At 42.7% G+C, this 20,305-nt stretch overlaps 1 protein-coding gene across 3 annotated transcripts in view; it reads right to left on the bottom strand.

Annotated features, from left to right (window-relative positions):
• Window positions 1–23: 23 nt before the first annotated feature.
• LOC147331081 (plasma membrane calcium-transporting ATPase 1-like) overlaps window positions 24–20,305 on the bottom strand; it is a 138,769-nt gene continuing 118,487 nt past the window's right edge. For 2 of the 3 annotated variants that reach the window (XM_086293137.1, XM_086293135.1), the window contains 5 exons: window positions 19,524–19,737; window positions 19,175–19,386; window positions 18,316–18,423; window positions 17,047–17,229; window positions 24–8,904 (listed from right to left, as the gene is read on the bottom strand). In XM_086293137.1, the coding sequence (XP_086149263.1) occupies window positions 8,665–8,904; window positions 17,047–17,229; window positions 18,316–18,423; window positions 19,175–19,386; window positions 19,524–19,737 (957 nt within the window). In that variant the 3' untranslated portion in view covers window positions 24–8,664. Of the gene's footprint in view, window positions 8,905–12,552; window positions 12,764–17,046; window positions 17,230–18,315; window positions 18,424–19,174; window positions 19,387–19,523; window positions 19,738–20,305 lie in introns of all 3 variants that reach the window. The other variant, XM_086293136.1, reaches the window with a different exon arrangement.

Here is a 20,305-nt window from a genome sequence, read left to right as displayed (position 1 = left end):
ATAAAATAAAATCACAAGCTGACACAGCTTTATTTCAAATTTCAATGGCTTTATTTTATGTGTATAGATTTGTATATATTTATATATATATATATATATTTATATATTAGATATATATATATATCTTTATGTAACAACTTGTACTCAGTTGCTTGATTATCATCTTTTGTTCAGCTTAAGTTCAAACGACATGACACTAAGACCAAGGCATTCCACATGTTCATATTTTACAAAAGAGTAAAGAAAACGTGTGCGCGCGTGTATGTGCATCTGTGTGCACACAGCTGCTGTACACAAACACACACACACACACGCGTGCACACACACACACACACACACAGACATATATCAGTGTACAGGTGGTGTCGTGGTTCTGTCTGTACAAAGAACTGGAACACAAAAAGCAGATAAAGACGGAGACGAGCGGACAGAGTGAGAGCGCGAGGGAGAGAAACCGGATGAACCACTGGAGGCGAACTGAAGGATTCTGTTGCATAGATTGAAGCAAACAGGAGGAGGGTGTCTGACAGGAACGGACAGGATGGGAGTGAACAACAGGGAAGGTGACACACACACACGCACTGAGGAAACACACCTTTGTCGAGCCAATACATCCACACGAACACACTCAGGGAAGCACAGGACATTTTATTTTGGCTCAAACAACAAACCACCGCTGCGGCTCAGAGTCTAGCAGACAGGACCGAAGACACAGAGGTCACGACCTCTGCGTTTCAGCTGATGGAAAGCTAAAGGACCACCAAAGCTGTTACACCTCATTCAAAGGGGGACACCAAATGTTTTGTGCTAAACTCCATGTCTGTCCGTCCAATAAAGTGTCCAGATATTTCACTAAAATGTCACCCTCGTGTTAGCACTGAAGGGAAAGTCAGTGTGAAGGATTTTTCTTTTAGGGAGTCTGATCGCCACTGTGGCCGACCAGATCTGTGGACGCCACGAAGCCAGCCAGGCTCCCTCATCTATCACGGTGTTCCTTTATCCCAGAGGGAGAAGATTCCCTGTCCGAGAATCACGAATGTTTGTGCAGAGATTTCAGTTCTGACAGAGCGTCCAACGGTTACTCCGATATTCTAGTCTGGACCAAAGCAGCCGACCAGATAACCAACACTGGTCAGCTGTGATGATAGAGCACGGTTGAATTTTGGGATTTTTATCTTTGTTTAATCTCGTCGCATCACTTTTTAACATTGTTTTGATTCATATTAATTCAACTAAAGCTGAAAAGTATTACAACTTGGACACATAAACAGTGTTTTACAAGAAAGGAAGAAATGCAGTTTGGAACTTGTACATTTCACTACTTTTAGGCATTAATGTCAAGTTTCAAGTTTACTCGATGATGTTGAGAAACAGAACGCTGATAACAGAGTTGCAGACTTAATAAGGATCAAAATAATTAGAGACAAACATTTTATCTTTGCTTGCGCTGGGGGCTGAATTGTGTTCATGACCTCAGTGTTGCTTTAATCCTGTCAGCGACCCTGCTGTCAGATTTCATGCTTCATGCACTTTAACCCAGTCCTTTCCACTGTGATGCTAAATTCTACAGCCTGATAAAAACAAAATAAATAAACATTGAGTCCATAATTGTTTGTATCTAAGCTGCAGCTGTTTATTAATGTAGGCTTGAAGTAAAACGTTCTCTTTTGTGGAAACTGAAGGACTAAAGGATTTATTTTGTGTCTTCAAACAGGAAACGTTATGGCATTTTGCACGCTGCTCGACACAATTAGGTGCCGCTTGAGATTTTAACACTAAAATAGGGAACGTGGCTGTTTTTCTTTGTATTACATGGAGGGTAAATGAAAATGGGGAAACAAGGCAGAGCCCACATTTCACGGCTAAAAAAAACAGTTCAAATCCCTAAATCATATCACATGATGACTCCATTATCCTCCTTTTTCTGTCCAGCGTAGCCTGTAGAGAGATTCAGGAGGATAATGGATCGATGAATGTGATCGGTGGGATGAATGGACGCCCACCTGAACCACATCATGCTGAATGTTTCAGGCCTGTTTAATTGCCATCACCTTCCTCCCTCCTCCTCCTCTTACTGCACACAAGAGGGTGATGAGTTCAGTAGGGTCTGTAAAAGTGAGTGTTTGTGTGATATGAAAGAGAATAAGGAGAGGAGAGACGTGATGAGTGGACTTATGTGTTAAATGAGATGATGAAAAAAAAGAAGAACCTTCATCTTTCATCAATCCATCCACCAGAAGTCGCACAGTTTTAATTTCCTCAGTGTTTCACCTCACAGTGCACATACCCGTGTGTGTGTGTAATGCTGCATGTGTTGGGGGCCGCGTAACTGAGATTCATTTAGAAAACAAGTCAACATTTGGGATGTTTCATTCCATACTAAAACATGCAGAACACAGAACATTGAACACATATACTGAACAGTTAGTTTTATCCAAATGCAGTTTCTCTTTTTTCTGTTTGGTTTTTTTTTATCTTTTTTTTTTTTTTTATCTTTTTTTCCCGTACAGAGTGATTTTAGGATACACAGAACACGACGGAAACCAATCGCACCAGGTTGGACATATTGCTTTAAACCACCAAATTTTGTATATATGTCATGCATGCCACATAGATGATATTATGTTTATACAAAAATAACACCAACGCCTATTACTGTGTATCATAGTAATTACAGAAAAAAACTTTCAGTCTTTTTTGCAATGAAGTTCAACTGAGAAACCTTATACATCTATGTATTTATATCTAATACACATATACATACAAATATATATTAGATATAAATACATAGATATACTATATAAATATATAGATATATATGTTAAATGGTTATGACTTTTCCAGCTGTGATATTCCAGTTCGACTGAACCCCCTTTTTTTTCTTTGTTAACGTTTGATGTGGTTGTGAAGGTTCTTTAAAGATTTCCTGTTGTGAAAAAAGGCAGTGCTCTGAAGAAGAAGAAGCAACGCAGTCAAAATGCAACAGTGACCGGATAAGACGCGAGTTCCTTCTCCATACAGAAGTCCTAATGAGGGAAGAAAAAAAAAGAAGATCTGTGGCAAAATGAGATCTTATCTAGTCCAGAAATGAACTTTCGAAAAACTAAATCCAGGTGAGGATTTTCAGTCTGCTGAGTGTCGTGTGGACTGTTTTTTTGTTTGCGACGTGGCTGAAACCAGTAGCACAAACAGGCCGCCGCAGAGTCTCTGATTGCATGGCTCTGCTTGTGCAGCTGGCATGAGACGTGAGGGGCAACCAGTCCAAGCAGTCCAACACATGACCACCGCGGCCACAGTGAGGCGATGGCGAGAGCACGGGTGGGGGTGGGGGAGCACTCTTATCCAGACAGGAGGGAGGAGAAGCGAGGCGAGGGGAGGCGGTGACAAAGTTGTGCAGAAGAAAAAGACGACTTTGGCAGAACATTCTTAAAGCTTTGCTGGGTGATGATTGGCTGATTGCCCCCTCTCCCATTTCCTGTCACCGACACAGACAGCAGGTACACTTCATTCACTTATTTGACAATATTTACACTGTACTGACTCTAAGGAGGAGTGCAGGTGTTGAGCAGTTAGACAAAACAAAGAGGAAACACGTCATCATTTGGAGGGCGTGTCTCGTTTACAGCCAACGGACACGTGTCGGGAAGAGGAAGTGATGTCACCAGCGCTCTTAAGTTCCTTCTCTCTTCCCGGAAACAGTTTCTGAAAGCTGTTAGTCGCATATAAAACGGTGATGACCTCCACAGCTGCAGCTGTGTCCCTCCACAGGCTCCGCCTCCTCCAAGATCTGAATTTCATGACCACAAAAACAAACAAACTGTGGTCCAGGGCCGGATTGAAACTTCTTAGGGTTCTTACAGACAAGTCCCCCTTTACCCCCAATATGTAACCATGCACATTAATGCCTCAAGTAAATTCATAAAGCTCCTGCTGTACCTGGATGTTGTAATAAATATTAACTCTACAAAGTGAAGCCTCACCTTTATCAGTTTAACCAGTGACCGAGTCCTGAACACAAAGCCAAGTCGCTGTGGGCTCAAATACATTCAGTCTAACCTGGTTTGGGCAGAGCGCTAAATTTTAGAGCTAACCAGACCACGCCTTGTGACAATTTTGGACGAGGGCTCAAAGACTTACAGCAACACTAAGATTACCTAAAGCTTGACTTAGAGTACAGCACTGAATCCACACTCCATCCTGATGTGCACGACACAGGATTGGTCTACTCGGTGGTACCAAAGTCTTTCTTGAAGCAACTCACAGAACTCGTTATCCTGCAAGCCCTTACATGGGCATTTATTTTGAAAAAACAGCTTAAAAAGTCATTTTTCAACTTTGCCCCAGAATAAGATTTTCAATAAAGAAGTTAGACTTGTCCCACGATTCTTTCTCTCTCTGTCGCCTGTGTTTGCTGTGCATACACTGTAAAACCCATTGATTAGCACTCTGTTAATGCCTCTGTTGAACCAAATGTAATAGGCTGTGATTGTATCTAGTGCGATCACAATGCTAATGCAATGGCTGGTATTCTGCCAGTGTACATGGCATTTTCTCATTTTTACAGCTCAGTTCCCTTCTTCCTGCTTTAAAGTAAAAGTAACTGTTGTTCAGAGTCCAACGTGAGCAGCTCAGCTAGTAAAAGCAAAGATGGCCGCTCTGGGGTTTGTGGCAATTCAATGCAGAACTTCAAATTAAGCTTAAAGCCTTTGACCTTGAGTCTGGGAGGTCAGAGCTTGCTTTGTGATTTGGTCTGTCTCTGTACTGACTACAACTACATGGAGCTTACTTTCGGAGGTTTTTCTCGCAGAGGGGTTGGGAAGTCAATTTGGACAAAGGTGGGCGTGCCTTCACGGACCACGGCCCCTTCAAAACGGAGGCGGAGCATGACGTGGGACACAGCTTTGATCCTCTTTAAAGTCGTCAGCTCCGACACCTGCAAGCTGGAAAACAGCATCAATCCACTCATTCAAAGAAATCAGTCGCTGTAGCTTCAAAGCAGAGAAACAAACAAACCCAGAGGTTGGATAAATAATTATACACTCCCATTTAATGTTTGATACAGTTAGCTGATGCATTTTCTGAACTCTAATGGAGTTGGATAACTGCGAAAAATCACTTAAGGTGTAGTGTGTCACAACATCTCAGGTAAAGTGATTATACTCATGTAAAAGGGGGCTGATGGGACTAGACTGTTCAGATTCCAATTGATTGGGCGACAGGAAGTAAACAAGTCACTGCAGGTTTCTGAGCCCTAACGTCAGGTGACCAAGACGACACACGTGGCAGAAATATTTAGAGAGCTGTAAAAAGACAGAGTCCACGGTAGGTTCATCTCATTCATGTACGGTACTGTCACCAAACTCTTCAGCCTATACATATATATTCATATATCTCCAAAATATTAAAAAGTACTTAATATAAAAATACAGAAGAATTGTAAAAAATGAGCAAAACATTGAATTTTATATGAAAACCATGCAAGAAAGATTCCCCATTTAGTTAAATAGTAACTCTAAGATTCAGGAAAACAAGGGAGTGAAAGGGAAGTGGTCGGATGAGAGAAGCGCAGACGAACTGCCACCGACTCGCTTTTCATGTAAACATTGTAGAGGTCCTTTTAACTTGGTTCGGCAGTGACGACTGAAGATTTTTCTCCTTGTTTTTTTTCTTCTTTTGTTTCTTTTTTGGTCGTGTTTGAAGTAAAAGGGCCAGGGGAGGAGAGAGGGTGTGTGCTGGGACGGGGTTAGAAAGGGTGAGGGGTGAGAAAGTCCAAAGCAAACCTCGATAACAATGAGATTTAAAAAAAAAAAATCAATACAGACAACCTATAAAATATGGCTCTGAGTTACATAGAAAAAGCTCATCAGTGGGGAAACCTAGTCATGACAAAAGTTGGAAATATGGCAGTAGTAGCACATTACTTCAATAACGTGTCCTAGTTCAGAGATAGGTTGATGGCTGCTAGTCAGACTAAGAGGGGATTAGACGCACCGCTGCTTCTGATTGGAGGATGAGTCTTTCTTCTTTTAAGACAGTAATCTGCAGACAAGCAGGAAGTACTAAGCGGCAGCAGGAACACAGTGGATTTTAATCTATGGGCTGACTGGTGACATCATCAGTCTCCCGTAAACCTCAGCATGGCCGCCACACTGATGCCTGCCAATCAGACACAGCAGAGAAGAGAGCAATGATGTTGATGGTGAAGATCAAACATCTTCTCCGCTCCTGGCTGTGTGATGTCACTGACAGCTGATTTAAGTTTATGTTATAAAGTTATAAAGTCTGAGAAAGGAGCTAAGATTTGTCTTAAACACAGGCAGACGGTCCAGACGCTGTTTAAAGCTCCATTTACTTCCTGTCTTTGCCCCAAAAACAGACTTGTCAGCGGTGCAGTCGTTTTCTGTTTAACACGCGTTTAAACTCACTTCTTTTACCAGCGCCACAGTCAGACTGCAAAAATGTGAGTGACACCAACAGATGTGAGCTGCCCGTAGGCTTAAAATGCTTCAGATTCACTGATAGCAAAACTAAACTTTGTGGCAAGCCTACATTCTGTATCGACCTGTATCCCCATGTGATGTCTGTGTTGTGTGTGTAAGGTCGGGGGGGGGGGGTCCCATTTCACTGCAGGGCAACCTGCACGTGGCGAATTAAGCCTTGATTGATTGATTGATTGATTGATTGATTGATTGATTGATTGACATTCATGGGTCCAGACATGAAGCACTAAGAGTACAATCTGACCTCTGACAGAGACGATCTTTAAGAAATGGGTAGAAGACTAAATAAGATTTGAAATGCTTTACCTAAACTTTTCCTTGAACAAACTAAAAGGTTAATACTCCTTCATCCTCTGAAGGAAATGTTTACTCTTTAAGCAAATACCCTAAGAAGTTAGTTGTGATCAATTGTAACTTGCTGATGGTGGGCGGGTTTTGTCTAATACGAGCCTGTCGGAGTGTAGAGTGAGGAGACACAAACGAGAGTTACAGTTTTCACACCTATCGGTATGCAAACATCTGCTTGGGAGTGACATAAATTTGGTCAGCAAAGGGTCACGTCCCTGTGCCCGGTGTATCGAGAGGACAACCGTGATTCCTCTCAGAGGAAGAGCACCGACTTAACCTCGGTGTCCAGGTGCGAGTATTACAAGACCAGAGATGAGAATGCATGTGTTTTAGTCTGTCTCTATCCATGTATTACTATTTTGATTGTATTCAACCTCTCCTAGCTGAAAGCATCTCTGTGCACAGCTGCCGACATGAGATTGGAGTGGGCCGGTCGCAGCCACGTGGCGAGCGAGCGACACGGTGGGGGTCGAGCAGTGGAAAAAACAGGCTGCAGCTTTTGTTTGTTGTCGTTGGCCCTCGGGGCTTTCCGTGTGTGTGGCGACCTCATCTTACCAGCGATACCTGTGTTGTGACAACACCGAGACAGACATTGGATTTCAGGGCTTTGTGACTTCGCATTACCCCGATACCGAAACTTTTATTGCACTCGCCTACTCTGAAACACACGCGGACGCCGGGGTATCGATTGTGTTAAACACCCTGATGGTTTCCTCTGCCAGAATATCGATGAGGCTGCCGTGGTAACAGGAGGTTCAGTCCTACAGACAGGAAGCTCATGGAGCTCTGAACAGACGCTGCTGCAGACGCACAAAGTTGAAACAGAATCCCGAATATTCATTCCTACTGTACGTTATCATGCGACTCAACACGAATTAAACAAAAACATGCATCCTACTAGAGACGGAAAACATGAACCACACTCCCGTTTCCTATCCTCACAGGGGACAAACTGGGGGAGGGGCAGAGAGAACCAGAACCCTGACTGGATGAGATGAGGTCAGAACCCCCACTGAGCAGAAAGCGAGCCCCCTCCAGACGCTGCCGTCTTCAGTATTTTTGGGTAGTAAACATTCTGTTCTTCCACATGCAGCACAGCAGCTAAAAAAAAAAAAAAAGCAACACATACAGACACGATAAAGGGAAAAACATTATTTTAACCTTGAAAGCTGTAGTGTCACACTCACAAGACATTCTCAGGAGTCTGAATCAACCATCGATTGACATTCGTTAGAAGGTTTCAAAAAGAAATCAAGATCAAGGTCTAAAAAAACAAACAAAACAAAACAAAAAACAACAATAATAATAATAAGGTTACATTTTTGCATTTGCCTAAAAATCTTCTGATCAACAAACCCGGCTTATAGCTGTGTAGAAGAGCGGAAGCGTATGTACATCTGATTCACTGCACTCTTTGAAAAGTTCGGTGCCGTTTGAGAACGCAGGAATGAAGCGAGTACAGAACACAACATGCTGCTGCTGCGAGTCCTGCAAGGATCGAATCCAATAAAGTTTAAAAGCTTTTCAAAAAGAATGTCAAGTTAAAAAAAACAAAAAAAGGAAGAAAAAAAACAAAACATGAATGGACTAGAAGAGGCCTTCCACTGTGGAGACTCTATCAGACTTACAGGCAGAACGACGCCACAGTCAGTATGAAAAACACAACGTGGCAGGAATGACTGAGGGGGGGGGTGGAGACGATGTGAAGCATGTGTGTGTGCAGAATGAGTCATGACTCCCTTCCTCGGTGTGACAGTTCGGTTGGTGGGGTGACAGATGATGCTGATGAAGAGGAGAGAGGAGGAACTCAGATGGATTAATCGAGGTTGAGGGGGAAGGTGGTGGGCAAGTCTTCTCCTCCCCGGATCAATGATGAGGAGCTGGGGAGGGGGTCGATTTCGTCTCCAGTCTCCTTAATGGTGGGGATGCGAGCCTCCTCCTCCTCGGACAAGGGCACGAACTCAGGATGGGCCATGAAATTGTGGATGGAGCTACGGGACTCTGGGCTCTCCAGCCCCGCGTACAGGGAGCTACGGAACGCATTCACCACCTTAATCTGAAACAAAGAGAGGAAACAAACGTCAGAGGAGGTCTCGTAGGTGGGCAGCCATTTCTACACAAACAAAAACAAAACTGGCAGCAGGGGCTGATGGGACACGTGGCGGTCGTGCGTCTGAATCTGGGCACGGAAATGAGAAAAGAAAAAAAACACAACGAGTGGAACAGCTGAATGAGAACACGGTTGGAAAGCTGAAAATATCCACAAAACATCAACGCAAAAAAGGTCAATGCTGGAGGCAGCTCATAGCAGGAAGTGCATCAAAAAAAAAACACACAACAAAAACAAAAGCATCATCAGGGAGTCACATGTGGAGAAGCACTGAATCACAATCACCACAGTACGCACACCTGCACACAAGCACACACGTCTGCAGAGAGAGTTCGATTGATGCTTTCTCTACATCTATAATTCTGCTTTTTAATATCTGACAGTTAAATATTGATACGATGTGTCCAAAAGTCTGTGGACACCTTAGTTACAGTTAAACTGGGTTCTTAATGTATGAGCACATCGACAAAAGAATGCATCATCACATGTTTTATCTTTCTACACACGAACTTATGCATAGTTAACTTTTAGCCATCACAGCCGACTTAACCTTAACAAAACCGCCACTGTAACCGTCACTTCACTAACATTCGAAAACCCCATTTAAACCAGCGCAGATCTCACAATTAGCAATGTTAACTAAATTTATCTGATGTGTTCATTTATCCCTGAGCTGGCACTCAGTCATCAAAACTTCCTGACAGAAGACGCTGCATGTTATCAACCCGCTCCCCCACTCGTCTAGCTCCAGATGTCGAAGCTGTATGCGCTCCCATTCAGCCACTGCAGTATTAATGAGGACGGATGCTGGCGCTGGGTGATGAGGCCTGACACACAGTGGGTGTTGTAGTTCTTTCCAGAGTGGATAGATTGGGGCTGGGCTCTGTTCCCCCCCCCCCCCCCCCCCTCCCCCCTTTCTTTTCTACCAAACTGGAAAAATATTTACTAATAATTCTTTTTGTACATTGGGGAATCGTCACATTGTGTCACACTGAAAGAGTAATAGGATTACCTGAAACGTAATACAGACTACAAACATATTTGTTTTCAGATTTTCTCTCACTGGAAAGCAGGGGCTAACACCAGGACAAACGCACTCATACTACATAATACAGTAAAGGGTGTGAATGGTTTTGATTCACCCAGCCTTCGTGATCTCATACCTGATGAGAGATCACCCAAAATGACTCAAAAAACACATGCAAGTCTTTCGTTACATTTGTAAGAGATCAGTCTCTGAGAATGAATTCCTAAACTGAACCTTAAAAAATTTAAGCACAGTATGAAATGCATCTGTGGAGCTATTTGTTTAGACAAAACTCTTATTCTGCTGCCCAGTTTTAGATGACAAGTTTGTTAAATAAAAATTATACTGTAGGGGGAAAAAAAAGGCATAATCACGAACACAGAAGTGTCTTTATTTGTATGGTGCTTAAATAGCTGATTAAAATTTCAGTTTCAGTAAATTTGTATTATTTTTAAAGCCATGAACCAATCACAGCGCTTCCCTGCACTGGGCAGCCTGAAATCACAAACCAAAAATATGTTTCCAATCAATAACTAATTAATAAATATGTCCAGTAAGGACAATGAGTGAAAGCAGTGTCCGCATTCCAGGAAAGTGTAATAAAACCATTTTTGCCACTAAAACCAACAATTAATATTAAATTTTATCCTCCCGAGTCGGTTCCTGCGTGTTAAAAGATTTCCCCAGTGGATGAAAGGGTTACTTTGAGTCAAAAAACGGGCTCCGACTGTGGTTTGTAGCCACTCCAGTTCTTGGCCTGATTGTTGGAAGCTGCACCATCTGTAGTTCTCAGCGCTTACCTGGGAAAGTGAAATCTGGAGGCTTGTGACTGGGAGGTCTAATCTGAATCTGGCTAAAATTTAACCTCAATGCATGATCTCGTCTATGCAAATAAGATATAAATACCATAAACTAACTGTCCTGCAGCAAACTGACTTTCTGGGGTCACTGCTGGTTGGAGGGCACGTTTTACCAACTCGGCTATGATGGCGTCAGCGAGAATACCGAAATATTTCAGCCGATCCCCGACCCCAGTAAACACCACACACATAACAAACACAATCTCACTATTAAGCATTTCTAATCACGTTCCGAGTGAGAATCGTTTTGTCCTCGGCCTGCTCTCCTCTCTCGGCCTAAAGTCGTTTTCTGTGTGATGAATCCGCAGAGGCTGCAGCTGATCACACTGATTTATACGCACCAGTAGACACTCTTCATTATAATTAATAACCCTGCAGTTCAAAGCTCTCTATTACTGAACCACAAGAGAGCTGCAGGCTGAGCTCTGCAGCTTAGAGCATGCATGCAACAACCACAAACACTCGTGCATACACAAAGCTCACAAGTTAAAAAGCTCTTGGCTGTTAAACCACGAGGGAGACTTGCTCAGCCTGACAGATTTAACCCTACACAGGATTAACCCATAAAATTATCTCGATGACCAGGATGTTGCCTCAGAGAAATAGAGGGGGAAAAAAAATCAACAAAGAAAATGGGACGGGGAAATGAGAGCGATTCATCGTCTCTTTCTCTTCTAGTAGGTCACACGTGCCTTTAGTGACTTGTCAGGCACCAAGTCTCATCATGGGTTAATAGATGCATGGTGAGTTTAATTCTTCATGCAGGATGGAAGTGATGGAAGTAATAACAAGAAAAAAAGATGAATATAAAAGCACAGGAAGGTGAAGTGGACAGCACATGGAAGCAGAGAGATGGAAACAGATCAGGTTGTCTGCAGGCTCTCTCAGTACTTTTTTCTCTGGCTTTTACAGTCAAACTGCAGTTCACACTGGTGTCTATTCAAAGCCGTAATGTACATACTGAACACTTTAGAAGGATTTAATAAAACACATTCAGTGTAATTTTTTCTGTACAATAGAGCTGAAAATGTTTGAATGTTCTAGAAATGCTGAACTGAATGAAAGAAACATCTGAATGCTGCAACAAATCATCTAAAAGAATCTTAAACCTTTGTTTCTCACTCGCACCACTGTTCGAATGAAGCAGGGTAACATGAAGCAAATTAGCAAGTTTTAAAGATGTTCACTTTTTCTCCAAATATGCTTTTTAATATCTTGTGATGTTCAGCTCTTACTATACTCACATCTTCAAACTTGTTTACTTATAGATTTCAGCAGCAGCATCACAGCTTTATTTGCGGTTTTAATTGCAGCGATTGCAAACGGAGCTTTTTCACCTCGCTGCTGGTTTACATTTAAAGCTCTCCACCAAACCTTTGGGGGGCTTTTATTGTAAAGCTGCGGTAGACAATACAACTTAGCCACGAGTGTGATTAGAAGAGCTTTCTAAGCTATGCTCCTTGTGAAGGAAGGAAAGTAGAAAAGAAAGAAAAGTTTCTATTTAGTGAGCAGTTAATAAATAACCTAGACACACTCTTCACATGAAAAATTCCAGATCAGTTCAGGGCGTGCAGACACCCAGTTACGACAGCAGCAGTGCAGTGGCTTCAGTGTCGGTAAGTCATGCAACGTTCAAACAGAGGAAAAAAAAGACAGAGTCCAGCCTGGTGGAGCGTGCTGTTAGCTGGCCTCCAGTCACCGACTCACTGCCTGCAGTGGAGGAGGAAGCAGCAGCAGCGGGGGGCAGAGCCCCACCCGAGTTGGTGAGAGAGGAGGAGGAGCTAAGCCCTATGTGGGTGGGGCTAGAGAGAGTTTTGGCAGCAGTGGCGTCATTGTGCTGGCTGACGACGGACGGCTGGCGGCGCAGGGCACCGGGCACCGCCGCCTGGCTCGTCTGGAAGGTATAGACCACATCCATCTGAAGGAAGGACAGTCACAACACACTGTTAGAGAGCAGAGAGAGCAAGAAGACAGCACAGAGGAACAGACTTCTGCAGAGGTTAGAGACAGTGCAGTCTGACCTTTTAATTCATTCGGACGTAAAGAAGAGGTAGTGCAAGTACAGCGATGAAGACAAGCACATCTGATTAAATTACTCAATTTCAGGGTAGTTTACATTTAGTGTTAGCTGGCAGGAAACAGTGCAATGGCATTAGCTGATAAAATGTTGTGCATCAATCTACGATGAGACTCATCTATGTCATGCTTTGCTGCTAACAGCGTGACTGGGACTGTATCAGTCTGAATATGTCACACATTCAGTGGTAAGATTTTAAATTGTCCTGACAAAAGGGTGACGCTATGTTTTCAATGAAAGTTGGCACAGATTCTGAGCCTTTCCCTCTCATACTGACTTGAATTAATCATCCAACCACAAATATCAAAACTGTAAAAAAAATCATCTGATCAAAACCAACTAATATTTAATTTCATTCATCAAGATCAGTGCCGATGAAATAGACAGATTTTATTAAGTGGATCCTTTCCTTATTTTCTGTCATGTATGTATACACTGATGCTGAAAGGTCATTTTAAACTTTGCAAAGTTTCAAATAATGGATGATTTTGAATTGTGAATCATGGAACGCTTCTCTGTCAGAAGCTGGGTATCTACTGTCCCCACACTGAACAGACTGTATCCAGCATTTAAATTCAACAGTTAGTTTTACTGAAAGAAAGCAAATGGACATTATGGCAGTAAGAAACTTTCTGATTTTTCCATTGAGGTATTTCTTGCATATTTAGTACATTTGTTAAAGAAAAAGCAAAATAAAATATCAAATCTTCCAATGGGATAACCTCTGCAGTCCTTATCTGTGCTGCTGCAATACAGAAAAACTGAGCTACTGACACTTTTAGCAGGTAGAGACACTAGAATATGAAGGAGAAACAAAGATGAGAAAGAGATCAGGACAGAGGAGAAGTTGTAACAGCAAGGAGAAGTTTGAGAGCTGTCATTTAGTGTCAAAATGTGAAAATCCTCTGACAGAACGAAGGGATGAAGAAAGAAATGGAACAGTGAATAAAGAGCTTTTGAATCAGGCTTACGGCACTCTGAGAGAGAGAGAGCTGAGACAGGAGAAAGAGAAATGTGTCATTTGGAATGACTGATAAAGTTTCTGCAGCGAGGTGCTGCATGTAGCAATTATTCCCCCACTGTGTCTGACTGTTGAGGCGTTGAGCGGCACAACACTGCCCACCAGGATTAGAGAGGAAGAGGACAGGAAGAGGAGCGTGGAGAGATAAGAACCTAATTAGCTTGCAGCCTTTCGTCGCCTCCCTCTCCATCATCGCTTCCTCCCATCCTCCCATCCCGAGAGGACAACACTGATATTACAGATACACAGCCCCGAAGAGAAAAAGGAGAGCGTCCTCAGTTCTGTACAGGAGATCCGATGGCAGACAGAGAGAAGTGGAGGAGAAACATCCGCCTTTCACGACACCGATTTACGTGGACCGGGTGAAGATTATCGTAAACCGCACACGTGGATCAGGGTTTTCCGCTCCACCTGAAATCACACTTGCCCTCGCCTGTTCATTTGTACCCGCTCTGAAGCTTTCAATCAGATTATGTGATGAATGAGCATTTTAACCTCTAGACAGTTACCAGCTCACCGGTAACACATCGATGGTTAGGGTTTTGTTTTAGCTTCATGCAAAACAGGCATGTTTTAAATGAAGTATCATTTATTAAATTTGATATTACCAGATTTGCCTACAGTTTCTATATGAAACCACCGACTTACTAAATAATTCATTTGTATTCTTACAGTTTTAGTCTGTTTGTGTGATAGATAGTGTATTTTGGATATTTAATAGTCTACTTTCCAGTTTTTTTTCTGAACAGCTGTTGAACACTTTGGCCATCACCTGCTGTTTTAATCAAGGTATAATGTATAACACAATAATAAAAAGGACAAATGATGGAGAAGCACCAGAGCTCTGGATTAAGAAGCTACACTTATTTGTTTTGGTGTTTTATTTGGAAGAGGTCTGGTTTAAAATGAAGTCTTATTTTCTGTCAGTTACAGAATTGAGTGAAGAAGCAGAGAGTCAGTGTTTCTGCAGAGGTCAAACTGAGAAACTCAAGACGACAAACCAGAAAAAATTCGCTATTATTATTCAGACCTGGTTACCCTCTGGCCTCAGTAAGTACAAGCAAGCCCACTGGTAAGAGGAAAACACCTGACCCCGCTGACTCCATGTGTGTGCGCGTGGGAGCGGAGCAATGACTGCTGTTACTGTAAGTGGGCGTTAGCATGGAGGCTAATGAAGCCCACAGAGACTGAATGGAACTGCCCGTGGACATGCTAAAGCTCAGTGAGCTGTCCTGTAGGAGGAGGATAACACAGACAAGTTCCAGCGTACGAAAACAGCGACTACTAAGAACACCAGCTAGATTTCAATCCAAATGCAATGTAGCATGAAGTTAGTTTACTGACATAATAATTCACTAATGACACTTACTCTCCAATTCTGATGGAAGAAAAAGATGATAGCATTCGTGTTTTAAAATCCGGTTTATCTCTTCCTTTGATTAGAGGAGTGTTGACTCTTGTTTTTTCTTTGTCCGTGCTTTTTTTGCTCTCGGTCGCTCTTTTTGTTTACTTTGTGGTTTATTTTGTGACTTTTTTTTCCCTGACCCATGTTATTGGTTTGATTGTGTCTTATTGCTTTCTTTTTAACCCCTCTCTCTTCCTTGCTGTCTGAATTTAGTCGGAATTTCAATCAGTCTTTGCCAGGCTATTGCATTTTCAACTTCCTCTTGTTCCTCAGTCTTCCTTAGATTCACCCCATGTTTTAGATTCAGTGCTTTTTTAGGACTAACCAGCCTAATTGTGCTGCAGGTTTTCTAACTAACTTTCTCTTTACCCTTTCTGCGTGTCTGTCTCCGTGATTCTGTATTTGGGTCAACCTTGCGGTTCTTAGAAGTATTCCTAAAGATTTGCTCACTAAATCTGGCTTTGTTATTATTTAATCAGTAACTTTTTCAAAAAGCGTGACTTTTTAATTTCTTGTGGTTTCCCTCAGGTTACACAGGAATTGAAAGTCCGGATGGAAACAGGTGGATGGAGACACGCTTGCTGACATGACTGATTAATTTACTGACTAATGAAAGTACTCAGGAAGGTTTGTGCCGCTGTAGCAGTCTTTAATTTCTGTTTTTTAATAAAGTGGTTCTGTGCCGAAGCTCTGCAGCAGAGTGTGAAATTGACAGGACAACATCTGCAGTTGAGTGTGTGTGTTTAATCTTCAGTTCAATTCCACACACACACACACAGACACACAGTGTGTGTCACAGAGGTGCCGACATGAAGCTGCAGTCGGAGATACAGCTACGGTAAACTTTTATCGAGAGTTCTGGTTGACTGCACTATGTTGTACAGTATACATATGATAAAGACTCTACAGGCTTCATTTGGTGTCTGATCTGAGATGGCTGCTGACAGAGTTTAGAGGCTCCACATGGAAAGTTTGCAGAGCCAATCAGGCTTTGCGGCACAGCTCCACGCACTCGTTAAATGTAGATACTGTGCTTTCTGTATATATTTTTTCTCCTAAGCGGCGGTCAGCTTGACTTCAAAGATTTTTTTACACCCTCCAGCTGTTAATTTCACCGTAAAGCAGCTTGATGCAGTTTACCACTTACTGCTTTTATCTCAGTAAGAGATGGTAAGGAGATTTCCATGTATCTGAAAAAAGGTCCTTTTTTCTTTTCTTGCAACGAGAAGAGAACGTCAATAAGAAAAAAGATGTACTGTACTGTGAGAGCGCAGAAAATGTGTAGAGCATTTTATGTTGAATGAAAGTGAACTTGTCGTTTTGCAACAGAGTCTGGCTGGTCACCAGTGGTGATAAGCCGATGCTTGAGGTGATGCTCTGCTTGAAAAACACAAATGATGTTCGAGAGATCTGAAATAAAAACTTTGGTAAGGAATTTGTTGATTGTGAACCAGATCAAAAATGGACCCGGTTGTTGGATTCCATCGATTGTGATGCATTCAGGTGTCTGCTGGAAAAAATATTTTTATTAAAGTCTCTCTTTGTCATCTTGATGAGAGAATGCCTCTCAAACAACAATTCAGATAAGACAATAGACCAAAAACAAAACAAGCCCTCAGCCGTTGCCATCAAAGGGGGAAACTGATAACAGAAGTAGGTGATAAAGTTAGACATGTCGAGGAGCCGAGGCGAGCATACCTGTGTCTGGATGCGGTTCAGACCTCTGAACCAGAGAATCTGGCCTCTCCTCAGCTCCATCTCGGCGTGGTCGATTTCATCCGTGCCTTCGTTCAGCTCCTCCTCGGGAATCTCCTCCTTTGTGATACCGTGACCGGCCTCCTTCAGGAACTTCAGGTGGTGTGTGGGGATGGCCGAGATCAGCTGAGGTTGAGAGAAAACCATCGTCAGCAGATCAGATCTGGTGGTGTTTACGCCAAATCAGCAGATGAAAACAGCTGACAATATCCGATAACATCGATGGTCGAACTGCATTATGGGAAATGTAGGATCTTTTGGAGTGTGACTGATTAAAGTCCACAGAAGTTAATAATTCACGTATTAATATGTGTAGTGTATAATGACTCAAAAATTAAAAAAAGCATGGTGTGCAGGGTGCTTTCCCAATCTAGGACCAAGACTTATGTGAGACAACAGGACTGAGGTGTTACTAAGAGGTTGTAGGAAGTATTTTGGGTAAAGTTTGGCAAATTTATTTTAAAAAATAAAAAGCTAACAAATGAACTCATTACTTATTAGCGCTTTCATTTTTTTTTTTTTTACTAACAAGCAAAATGTTGCTAAAGCTGCACTGAAGCTTGATTTGACCTCAGTTTTAAAACATAATATACAAAAACTAATGAAGCACAATTAACTTGTAACTTGGTTATGCAATCATTATTTTCCTTCTGCTGGTGAACTATCTGTTCATGGTTGTTAAAAGAGAGCGGAGAGACACCCAGCATCCTGCTGGAGCTGCACATCAGCTTTTTATATCTCCGTCACCCTCCTCTCTCTCCGTTAGAAACAAAACGTGTTTTTACCTCTTAAATAAATCACAGACTTCAGATGACTCTGTTTCTGTCAGCATATTTCTGTCTCTCTGCCCTCCACCTGAACCCAGCAGGCTAGCTATGACTGAACAGTTTTTCTGTGTGTTTGCATGCTAACAGGATCATGCGTGTGATGGCGTGTTCGTGCGCGTCCACAGAGGCGCTGACACGCCGGGTTTGTTTTCCCTCGGCCCTCGTAAACAGGAGTCGCACAGCTTTCATGTGCTGAGCTCATTACCATGGCGATGGTCGTGATGGCAACACCGCAGCAGCGCGAGTGTGACAGGCAACAGTTTTCTGCCATAAACCTCACATATCCACCTCTTCATCAGCTCCTGGGTACACGTTGCTTATTCTCACAGCTCGGGCTGGTGTTTGTTCTGCTCAGCTGTTTGTGCACTTGAGGTTTTCGTCTCACCTGTCCCCACAGCAGCTCTCCCACGCCGATGAAAACGCACCACAGCCACTGGTCGATGGTCAGAGCCGTGCAGGAGAACGGCTTTCCTCCGAACTGAACAATGACGATCTGGGAAGGAAACAAGCAAGCGGCATGTCAGCCGTGTGAACTTTTAGTCGGCAGATCTGGTGGTTTAACAAAGTTATGTTAGACTATTCTATAGTGTGAGATTGGTAATACTTTTACTCATACATTATTCCAATGCTAATGTTAAGGCAAATAAATGAGATGACAGGGTAACAGAGGAAACTCCAATTTCCAGTGTTACAGGTGGGAGAATCAGTGACACCTGCACTGACCACTGGCACCCAAAAGAGACAGAAACGACACAACTTATTATTAGGTACTAAGGTTTTTCGCCATTTGGGCACTACTTTTTAAATAATACCAAGGTGCGATGTTAGTTAAGTTGCCAATAACTTCTCTGTCATTTACTGTAATCATTAGCCAGCTAACTACAGAATCAACACGACCACCACCTTTCTATTGACAACCTTTCGACACTTTGTCCCCCACACAGCACAGGCAACTGCTCATCTCGTGATCTTCCACCTGTTTTTGGTCAACATTTTGGATGTGTGATTCATCGTACCACCAGTTCTACTGTTAAGGTCTTAACCTGATGTGCTGATGTCTTCTTACCATTTCTAATTCAGTGAAAAAAAAACCATCAGAAGGTTTCAGCTAAACTCTTTTAAATGTAACCAAACTATGTGGAGCAAAAATGCAGCTGCAGCTACTGAGACCATGAATCCATCCAGACTGAGCGGTAACATAACAGGAAAACCTTGGTAGCACTAAAGGATGGTGAAGGTGTTACCTGCAGAGCGAAGGTCCCCAGTACAACGCTGCAGAAGATAGGGTTCCTGTAGACACCTTCGAACACGTTCCTCTCTCCGTGGATCTTCCTGGCATTGATTTCGTTGAAGAGCTGCATCATGACGAACACGTTGAACACGATGGTGTAGTGCTCTGATGGTGGGGAGTGCAAGGGAGCGTTTCGCCCACTGTCGATGTCGAAAAAGTTCTCACCTGATAAAAGATGAAGGAAAATACCCCAAAAATGTATCTCAACTGTTTCGACAATGATTAACAAACATCAGCGTCTTAGTATCAATGCATTACTGCAGAACCAGGTTTACACCCAACTTGGATGGAGTCAGACTCACCAGCGAAGAGCAGGGTAAAGATGATGACGAGCTGGTACACAGCATGGCCAAGTATGTTCTTCATCATGGTCCTGGAGATGAGGGGCTTGTTCCGACCGTAGGGTTTACGTAGCAGCAGAGACTCAGTGGGCGGCTCCGTGGCAAGAGCGAGAGATGCCAGAGTGTCCATGATGAGGTTGACCCAGAGCATCTGGACAGCTTTCAGGGGAGAGTCCTTTTGGAGAAGGAGTAGGAGTTTAATTTACGAGAAGAGAATATAACATCAGGTATATAACAGAATACAAATATGATTCAGCAACCAAACAACAGGGAAACCAGCAGACTCTTTGCAGACCAGCAAAGAGCATTACTCCCAACTACAGCTTTGAAATTCCCACGTTTACAGCATGAGAAACTGTTTTGGTCTAATTTTCCTTATTGTGACAACTGGAATGGTGTGACTGGTTTCAAATTTTGTAAAGGTATCTCGTGATCAAAAGACCCTGTTAAATGCCACCTGCTTGAAAAGATGGACTCAGTTCAGTTGGACTCGAATGTAGTATAAACGTGTATTCATACTAGATGACTGAACTCCAATGCTTTCTCAATGACACAGTAACACACACGGTAAATAACAAACCTATAAAACATGTGAGAGGACAGTGTGACCACTACTGACAGAGGAGCTGAGATGCTGAGAAGAACTGATCATTCAGGGAGCATGCTCTGACACGGTACAGGGCAATGAGTGGCCTGCTGTCTGGAACAAATATGGAATCTCTGAGATTCAAAAAATGTTGCCA

Source organism: Aulonocara sp. 'chitande type north' Nkhata Bay, linkage group LG5 (genome assembly GCF_057382095.1).
Source record: "Aulonocara sp. 'chitande type north' Nkhata Bay isolate Kocher_YH1m ecotype deep benthic linkage group LG5, A_spYH_male_GT1.1, whole genome shotgun sequence".
In the NCBI taxonomy this organism is placed as follows: Eukaryota; Metazoa; Chordata; class Actinopteri; order Cichliformes; family Cichlidae; genus Aulonocara; species Aulonocara sp. 'chitande type north' Nkhata Bay.
This window is presented reverse-complemented; position numbering and strand designations above follow the sequence as displayed.